The sequence below is a fragment of the Phaethon aethereus genome (genome assembly GCF_964289735.1).
Source record: "Phaethon aethereus genome assembly, chromosome: 15".
NCBI classification, from domain to species: domain Eukaryota; kingdom Metazoa; phylum Chordata; class Aves; order Phaethontiformes; family Phaethontidae; genus Phaethon; species Phaethon aethereus.
Window position 1 is genome coordinate 3,604,203 of NC_138591.1, and position 9,520 is coordinate 3,613,722.

The window sequence follows — 9,520 nt, forward strand, 5'->3', positions numbered from 1 at the left end:
CCCTGGCCCCGCAACAGCCAAGGAAGGCACAGAGTCAGAAGCACCGACTTCACTAGCCCCTCCAGTTCGCGGACATGGTGGGGGGCCGGCTGCCACTGCTGGAATAGGTTATTTGTTGGCTATGTAGCTTTGAGCTCACATAGTTTTTTGCTGACAGGGGGCCCAGAGGAGAGAGGAGAGGCAAGCCAAAGGCGGCTAACCCTGGCCAAGCCCTGGCTACCACCCCTGCCCATGGGGCTGCGTGTCCCAGTGGGGAATTTTACTCCCACAGCCAGCAAGTCCTCGGGCCAGGAGAGACGGAGCGCATGGTGGGATCCTGGACGGTGTGGAGGCAAGTGGGAGCAGGGGCCGCGTTGGCCTCCGCCATGTCAGCAGTGACGCACGCGCACGCCTGCCCTGACGCACCCGGCACGTCCCCGGGGGCTTTGCCTGGGGCAGCCCAGCCCCGGCTCCCGCCTGGGACAGCAGTACCGTGGGCAGGGAGGCGACGCCGGGCTCTCCCCAACAGCTGGGACGTCTCTTCTCCGGGGCTGGGCAGAGGAGAAGCAGCAGCGGCTGCTTGCTGGTGCTGCTACCGGTGCCGTCTGGGTCGCTGCAGTTCAAGGCCGGGCTGGTGCAGGCTCGGAGAGGCAGGAACGAGCCGGGCAGGGAAGGAAGAGGCTATGGGCACAGCTTTGCAAAAAGCATCCTTCTTGGAGCCGCCCCTTGGTCCAGGACGCTCCTTTTTCGGTGCCCAGGTGCAGCTTCCCAGCAGTGCTGGCCGCTCCCAGAGCTCAGCAGCCTCGGCACGGTCATCCGGCGCTGGCGGCTGGTACGGGCAGCCGCACATGCCGCAGCCCCTTCGCACCGGCCAGGCAGCCAAATGCTGCCGCAGGGGTGAGGGGGGCTGTCAGCACGCTCAGTCCCCAGGCATCCAGAGCTGGAACAGCAGCAGAGCCGCCGGCGGTTGCAGAACAAACTAACCCTGTGATACAGCCTTGTGGGCACCTCTCACGGGCTCCCCAGCCTTTAACAGCAACGTCCCCCCACTTTCTTTCCTTGTGGAACGTGAGGACTGAAAACAGCATCCACGGATGCAGCCGTGACACTCCTCCATCAACACAACCCTCAGCCTGCCCTTCGGGCACCCGTGGTGCCTCTGCTTCACCCACTCCCCAGCGATGCCGTAGCTCCTGCACCAGCTTCTCCACCCAGCGGCATTTTCACAGGCAGCTCTGCGCCGCAGGCTTTAGGATACTCTGCGGCATTGACTGTCCCAGTGCCTGACCCTGGTGGGGTGCAACACCCAGGACCTTCTGCATGGAAGCAGGGTGCCCGGCAGACGCACATCCCGAGCCTTCCTGGCAGACTGATGTCAGACACTACCAGGAGGAGGGAAATGGGCTGCTTTGATCACACACCCTGTGCGGGCAGGAGCCACCGTCCCATCACGGGCTGGCCGGGCGAGCCGTGAGCTCCTGCAGGAGCTGCCCGGCTCCCAGGACAGGCTGGTACTGGCACTGCCGCTGCCTGCTCGCTGCCCCAGCGATGTCCTGGGTGAGCGGCCCATGAGCAACAAGCAGGTGGGAGAAGAGCCCCTCTCTTCATCCCAAATCAGCTCTAGAGCTGCAGCAGCTCCTCAGGGACGAGGGCAAGCGGGGATCCCTCCTGCCAGCTGGAAGACGGCTACATCTTGGGTGTGGCGGTGCCTCAGGGCTCCCTCCCCATGGCCAGATCCACGGGAGGAGTGGATCAGCTGCACGGAATGGCACAGCCGAGCTGGTGCAGGGAGCCTGGGCAGTGTCTCTCTAGCCGCCCCTCTCCCCGGGCCCAGGCACCAGCCAGGAGGGAAACGTCCCCCAAGGCAGCCCGTCGGTATGAAGCCCTGCAGGGATGCGCTGAGCCACCCTGTGCGATCCCCGGCTGCAATGCAGAGACGAGGATGGAGAGCAAGTCTGTGCCACACAGCGCACAAGGGCAGTGACACGCTGAGGGTGACCTCATCGGTCAGAAAGGCCGGGCTGGCCTCACGAGGGTGGGCAGACACAGCACAGTGACCCCCGGAGCTGGTGGGAAATGCCCCCCGGCTGGGCTGCCAGGGCCACGGGGCCGATCCTGCTGCCCGTCCCCTGTGGCACAGCCGGGCTGGGGTCTGCTCTCCAGGTCCGGGTGGCCATGGCGCTCCAGCTCATCCTCCTCTTCCTCTCCGCAGCAGGGACAGTGTCTGTCTGTCTGTTCATCCACGGTTTCAGCCTTCAGCAGGACTCTGCAGGGAGACGAGCCCCGAGCGGCCGTGAGAGGCCGGTGTTTAGGCGGCCTGGCGGGGTGGCAGGCGTTTGCTGTCCAAAATGGCCTTCCAGTCGTCGGTCCAGGACTGCAGCCTGCGGCTGGGGGGCTTCAGCTGCAGGTGCTTGTTGTGGCAGGCCGTGAAGAGCACGTGCTCCCAGCTGGGGTTCAGCTCGGCCCCTGCAAAGCAAGGAGAGAGGCTGGCACTCTGGACAACCCCTCCGCGAGACGCAGAGGTTGACCTTACTCCAACATGAGGAGCCTGCAGACACAAACCCCTAACGAGAGCCTAATCAAGCGGGGAGGGACCAGTGACCATCACCCCCGGACGCCATCTGCCCCTCGGGGCTGTGTCCGGTCACTCCTGCCACCCCGCACCTCCCTTACCTGTTATATCAGGTCTGTCGTCTATAAGCAGGTCAGCAGAAACCACCGTCTTATCTCGCGTCAAAACGATCTGCTCGAGAAACTCGGGGCCGAAGTGCTTCTCCACCCAGGCGTACTGGAAGACAAGGGGCGAGCGGTGAGCGTGGGAAGGCCGATGGATGGGGCAGGGGCGGCTCGCTAGAGCGGCATCAGCGCCCGGCACGAGCCTTGGCACCCACACAGGGACAACAGGCCACTTAGCAAGTTCAGCAGTGGGAAGCACTTGGATGCTGCTGGAGCTCACATTCTTTTAAAGCCAAGCAGCTTTTGACATCGTGATGAAATATTAAGACCAAGCACCTCAGTGCATTCAAATGGCAGAGCTCGGCCAACAGCGGAGCTGCCGTTCTGCGAAGATGCTTAGGAACAAAACTGGTGGAGCAGGAAGATATCGCTGCCGTTTTACAGCCGGAGGCACGTGGGGGTCGCCGGGCAGCGTGGTGTGGGAGGGGGAGCCGGGATTTGGACCTGCTCACCTTCTCATAAGGGCAGTAGCGGTACTTCTTGATCGGGCTGGTGCAAATGAACACATCGGTGCTGCCACGAGGAGAGAAACAGGGGCAGAGCGTCAGTCCATGGCCAAACACGTTGATCAGACCCTGCTCCCCCTTGAGGTGCACCTGGCTGCCTCTGCGAGACCCTGCTCGGTGCCCGAGCGGGCAGGTGCCCAAGGTAGATCCCCTGCCACACATAGATCAAACCAGGGTGATTTAAGACGTTAATGCCCCACCTCACAGGATCCCACACCCACAGCACAAGCATGTTCCCCCTTTTGCCACCCTTGCTGGGAGCAGAGAGCTGAAGGGAAGGGGCTGCGCATGGCTCATTTTCTTGGCAACTGCTCCAGGGGTCGAATCCCTCTCTTTCCTGCCATGCCTGGGGGGCTGGTGGGCATTCTTAACACTGATGTTGCATTCAGCACTTCCGCTGAGAGGAGGATGAGCCTGCAAAGCCACTGCTGCTCCCCCATCCATTCCCCAATACCATGGGCAGGTTCCTACTCACTCTGCCAAATTTGCCATTTGCTTCACAGCTTCCACAGCCCCCGGGAGTGGGTCCAGCTCCATGAAGAAGTTCTTGGATTCCCAGATGCTGATGGCTTTCTCCTGTGAGGGGAAGGAGAAGGGTTACTTGCACAGGGCTTCTTGCTGTTCTTCTCCCTGCATGTGCATCTTCCCCACCCTTTGCTAGGACAGAAGATGGTGACAGTGAGAAGGCAGGAGTGCTGGCTCCGGTCCCCTCCTGCTAACACACTTTGCCTCTGTGGTTCCTCTGCTCCCCACCTGCTAACCCACATGCATCCCATACAATTTAGATCAGAGATGCTCTGGAGTAGGCTGGGTTTTGCCTTTTCCCCAGCTACAGAGGGGGCAGCGCGTTCCTCCAAGGCAAAACGCCGAGGCTGTCCAGAAGTAAACCAAACCCTGGGTCTGCGTCCGGAGGGGCACTTCCACATGGATCCGGCTGATGTGGCCTGGTAGCCCCGCTGTAATGTGATGCTGTTCAGCTCCAGATGCTGTCTGGCCTATTTGTCTCAATCAGATCACTTAAAATAGCAACCAGGCTGCTCTCATAGGAGAAAGTATGTTATAGGATGAACTACATGTCAGGATGAATGCAGATGCTCTTCCCCAGGGATGCCTACGCAAGGTCTACCAGGCAAATAGAGCGTCTCCAAGCAAGGGTTTGAAACACTTAACATCCAAGTTGGCAGCCGGGGTGCACACTGGTATGGTGCACAGGGAGAGCAGAGCAAAGAGAGTCCACAGGGAGCAAAACCTTGGGACAAGGGCAGAGTCCAGGGGCTGCCAGCAACGAGCCCAGGCAGCTCCAAGGAACAGCATCCCCTGCACTCCCTCAAACAGGTAACGGCTTGTCAGCCACCAAGCAAAGTAATTATTTTGCACAGACAGTGGGTCCTCGGGGAGGAGAGCCTGGGCGTGCTGCAACGTGGCCGCGGGCAGAGGAAGCAGCCGTGTCCTGGCATTGCAGCACAGCCCAGCAGCTGCACGTGCAGCTGGGAGAAGTTTTGAAGGGAGCTGTGCCCCGAAGGATTGATCTTGAGCACCTCTGTTTCTGAGGCAGGGGAATGAGGACAAAAGGAACTTTAAGCCCATCCTGGCTTTCTTGTACTGCAAGGGTACGGAGGGGCTGGCAGAACATCACGGTAAGGGAGACCAGCCTCCATGATGCTTATATGCTGGTTCTCACAGCACGTAGCAACAAACAAGCTGGTTGGACACACCAGCTAGACTTGCAGCTCCCTCCTGCCTGATGAGTGGGAATCTAGTGGGTAACCACCACATTTTGCCTTTACTGCACCTGTACTGGGGGAAGAAAGCAGGCAACCATGTGCAACTGGAGCTTTGCTGGGAGGTCCAGGCTCAGGGCAGCAACGCCCCAGAGCAAACACAGGGGCCACTCTGGGAGTCACGTTCTGCTTCGTCCTGCTGGCTGCCTGTGCCAGGACGCTGGCTGCACGCCTGGCCTGCTCTCAGGAAGATGAATGCATGAAGCCATTACATATTTGGGCACTGAGCATTTAACTTGACATGCCAGAATCAGACCCTGTATTTCTCCAAAAAATCCCAGGTAACATGAGAAGACCAGACACCCAACTTAAAAGGACAGACTACTCAGATCAGCTGCTGCACTGTTCCCTTTTGCCTGAGCCACAGCAAACATCAGTGGTTCAGAGGAGGGAAGACAAGCCTTCTTCATACATGTTCAAAATGAAACATGCCGATTCGGTGCAAGAGCCAGCAGAAATGCCTCCTGGCACCATGACAAGAACAGCTACCCCAACAGTTTGCCATGGGGCCAGGCAAACATTCAAACTCCAGTTGCTCTGCTTTAGACCGGTGAGCAATGATGTTTTATTTTTAAGATACTGACTGTAGCTGCACAAAAGACATCTGAGAAATGTGGCCTGATGCAGCAAAGCACTTCAAACTGCGCTGAAGTGTTTTCTTACAGCAAGGACTTCTGTAGCTATTCTGCTTCCGCTTACGTCAAAAAGCATTTTGCAATCAAGCTCGATGGGGGAAGAACTAAGTTCATCTTGAAGAAAAGACCCACTCGGCTCCCAGAGCCAGAGTAACTCCCTGCGGCACGGCAGCCAGCACACTGTCCGGCAGATGGAAAAATCCCCCAGGCTGAAAATCCCACTACATATCAGGCAGGACAGACCCTCAATTTCCTTCTTCTTCTCTCTCCCCATGAGCAATTTCCCTGCCCGTCCAGGGCTCCCCATCCTTCCAGATCTGTGTGCTCAGCGTATTGCTGAGCTGTCGTTCTCCCTTTCAGAGCTGGGACCTTCAGCTTCTTGGACTCTCTTGCACCTATTTTCTGGTCTCCTGCAGCAGGTCGATGGTGCTCTCTGACGAAGGGAGACTGGAACGGCCCATGTGCCTGTAGCCACAGAGCGGCTCCTACTCTCTTTACTGCTGGTCTGTAACCACAGGTGAAATCAGGGCTGCCCTGAAGTTGGTCTGTGGAAGTTTTACTACTTGTTCAGCCCAAGGTTGTCATGGTTTTATGTGATGAGAGCAGACACAAGATGAGCTCACTTCATTTAACACATCCAAAGTAGTTAAGATTAAGAAAAAACAATGTTATAATGCATTAGCCCTGCCAAACTTTTAGCATCTGCCTTACTGCATGAATGATGTCCTCTATTTGCCTTTCATCAATCCCAGCTAGAGGGGACACATTATTCCTTCAGCTCATTAAGCTGTTTAGGACTTTGCCAGTAGGAAAGTTCCAAACCTTATTCACGCTCCCTTCCTTGTAGCCGTCATACCACTAACAACAACAGTACTTTTATTTGCTGTAACATCTTTCAACTAGTGCAGTTGCAATCTGCAGATGAGACCACAGACATCCCACCGAGATGGTAAACTTGTAGAGGCAGAAAAGGACTTTCTGCAGCACTCAGCTCTTCGCTGAATGATAAGTAGAATATAAAGAGAGCTTCTGCTATTAGGCCATAATGATTAAAATGAATACACTAATTTTCAGGCATGGGAGGAGCTGTTTTAATTTTAAGTAAGCCCTCACATGAAGCATCATGGTTTGCTCTCAACTTTTCTGTTGCGTCCCACCCCTCACATTACTGTTGAGGAACTAAATAATCCATCTAGGAACAGCATCAATCCACACAGCTTGGCCAAATCAGAGCTAGAAAAACACACCTATGAAATCAGATGGTCAAAGATCTCCTTTCCTTGCATTTATCACCATCCATGCATGCAGGGAAAAAGAGACAGATGTGCATGAAAACTGCTGGATTTCTGAGAGAAGAGGCACTGCTGGAAGCCCTCCTGCGTGCAGACCTGTGTCGGTGGGAGCTCCGGCCAGCACCCACAGCCCTCCCCAGCGTTACACCCACGAGCCGGAGGCCAGCGGGTCCCGTGGGACCGGAGCCCCAGCTGCACGGCGCAGAGCAAACAAGGGCCACGCGCAGAGCCGGGGATGCATAGACTCACACTCAGCTCAGGTCCCAGGCGCCCGTATTGCTCCGACACCCAGAAGCCCCTCCGGTCCTCCAGGGCAATGTAGGGCTTGTCGGGGTACCTGGCCCTGAACTTCTTGAGGAAGCCTCCCTCGAAGTCGGCCAGCACCCCGTCCATATCCACCAGCACCCGCAGAGCCCTGCGGGACCCCACTGTGGGGCTGGCCCCCCTGCCCAGCCCTGCGAACGCGCCGCAGCGCCGAGGCCGCAGGTGCAAGAAGCTGCTCAACAAAATCATGGTGGAGGGGGAACTCGGGGCAGGGGGTGGGGGGGATCTCCGGGCAGGAGGGGGGGGCTTTTATTTCAAGCACGCACCCTGCAAGCAGGCGGCCCTGGCAAGCGCGTCCCCTTGCAGCTGCAGGAGGAAGGAGCGGAGGGGATGCAAGGGGGGTGCAGCGGGGAGCAGGGGGGGTGCAGCGGGGAGCAGAGGGGCTGCAGGGAGGGATGCAAAGGCCCGTCCTCGCCCCCAGCGCCTTCTCCCCCTCCCCGCCCCATCCCTCCCTCGCAGCGAGCGCGGAGCAAGCGGCGGCGGCGGAGGCGGCGGGCGGGCGGGCGGGCCGGGGCCGCCCGGTGCACGGCGGTGCGCTCGCCCCGACCCGGCAGTGCAAAGCCCAGTTCCTCTTCCCGGTGCTTGGCCGAGCCCGGAGCGGCGGCACCGCCTTAAAGCGGCAACCAGCGCCCTGCGACGGCCGCGCCTCCCGCCCGCTTTGAGCCTGCTGCGGCCCCGCTCCCTCCCCGGCCCCGCAGCGGAGGCTCTGCGGGGCGGCGCCGAGCCCCTGCCTCAGTTTCCCTCTCAGCCTCGGGGGCACCCCACGCCCCATCTCCCCTTGCCTGCTGCGGACCCTCTCACCCCCATCCCCTGCTGATACCCCGCGCTGCCTCCGTGTCCGTCCCTGCCTGGAGCGGACAGTGGGTAGGTCTTTCGGGGCACATCTGCGTGGTGGGGGGGCATACGTAATGAGGTGATTTTTGCAGTTCAGCCTTGACATAAAATAGACCCGTTTCTGCCAGTTCGTGGGGAGGGGGCATACTCTGCCCAGGATCTCACTCAGTATGGCACAGCTCTGTCCCCAGGGGTGACAGGAACCCTTAAAAGATGATAACGGGACCCAAAAGAAGCGCTGACAGATGCAGAGACAGCACACGGTGAAGGTCTGTATGTTCTGATGCAGGAGCAAAGATCACTGGTCAAAAAAACACTGTGGGGATTAAAGCTGCTAAAGAAGGGGGAGGCCTCTGCGTGTAACTAACAGGATTAGGCAACCACTGAGCTGGGAAAGAAAAGATTTCAACTGACGGCAGTAATACGGTTTAGCCATTCCAAAATATTTCATCTTTCAATTCCAGGATGTTTTCCAGTGGAATATATTGTCCTTGTTTCACTGAAAGGGCAAATGAGCTGTAGAGATCAGGTGATTTGGGGAAAGTCACAGCACAAAGGAAGGAGCAGAACTGGCAGCCAGCCTGTACATGACAGTGAACGTTAACAGTGAGGTTTGAAGGGAAAATGTGTGACGTTTCAAGTCTGTGTTCAGTTTTCACTTGCACCGGAGGCATTTTGCTTATTGGAAGGAAAGGGGTTTCAACACAACTTGATGTTTCTGACCAAGCAGCGAGAGAATACATGCACATCTCCACGACAGGCAGAAGGGCTTCCTTCTTCATGGCATAGTGAAGGACCAACAAATTCGCTGCTGGCAGCAGCTCAGGGCTGCATAACTTCACCACTTCAGCTCCTGTAGGGAGGGAAAATACACTTCCATTTGTATAAACCGAATTAACCTGAATGAAGAATTCAAATCCCGTTCCTTGATATTAGGGCGAGTATTACCCAGAATCAGACGACAACCACCACGTCACGTTCAGCCACCGCATTATCCCCGTCAAAGGGGATAAAAGGAATTAAATCTCCTGCTACAGTGCAGAGCCCCGTGTCGCGGTGTGAGAGGCCACCGGCCCGCGGCGGCCCCTCACACCGCGACACGGGGCGGAGGCGTGACGCTATCATGACGCTACCAAACCCGCCTCCCCAGCCCTGCTGAGTCACGGCTTCTCGCGCTGTAAAGGGCCTCCCTTGTGCTTGACGCAGAGTGGGCACTTCCGGGCGGGCGGAGGGAAGGCGGCGGTTGCCATAGCGACCGTGCTTCTCGCGAGAGGTGGCGAGGCGGCGGAAATGACGCGTGTCGCGCGGCCCCCCCAGCGGCGGTTGATTGGCTGGCGGCGACGGCGCCCGTGGCGGTAGCTCCTTCCCGCTTCCCCCCGCCGCTCCCGGTCCGCGCCGCCCCCTTTCCCCTCCCTCCTTCCCTCCGCCCACCC

General features: G+C 58.3%; 1 protein-coding gene across 1 annotated transcript; it reads right to left on the reverse strand.

Annotated features, from left to right (window-relative positions):
- Positions 1-2,287: 2,287 nt before the first annotated feature.
- Positions 2,288-7,442, reverse strand: NT5M (5',3'-nucleotidase, mitochondrial; the record flags this gene model as incomplete). Its single annotated transcript, XM_082006811.1, has 5 exons — positions 2,288-2,445; positions 2,653-2,767; positions 3,168-3,228; positions 3,697-3,797; positions 7,179-7,442. The coding sequence occupies 5 exons, from the start codon at positions 7,440-7,442 to the stop codon at positions 2,288-2,290; spliced, it is 699 nt and encodes a 232-aa protein (XP_081862937.1).
- Between the last annotated feature and the right edge of the window lie 2,078 nt (positions 7,443-9,520).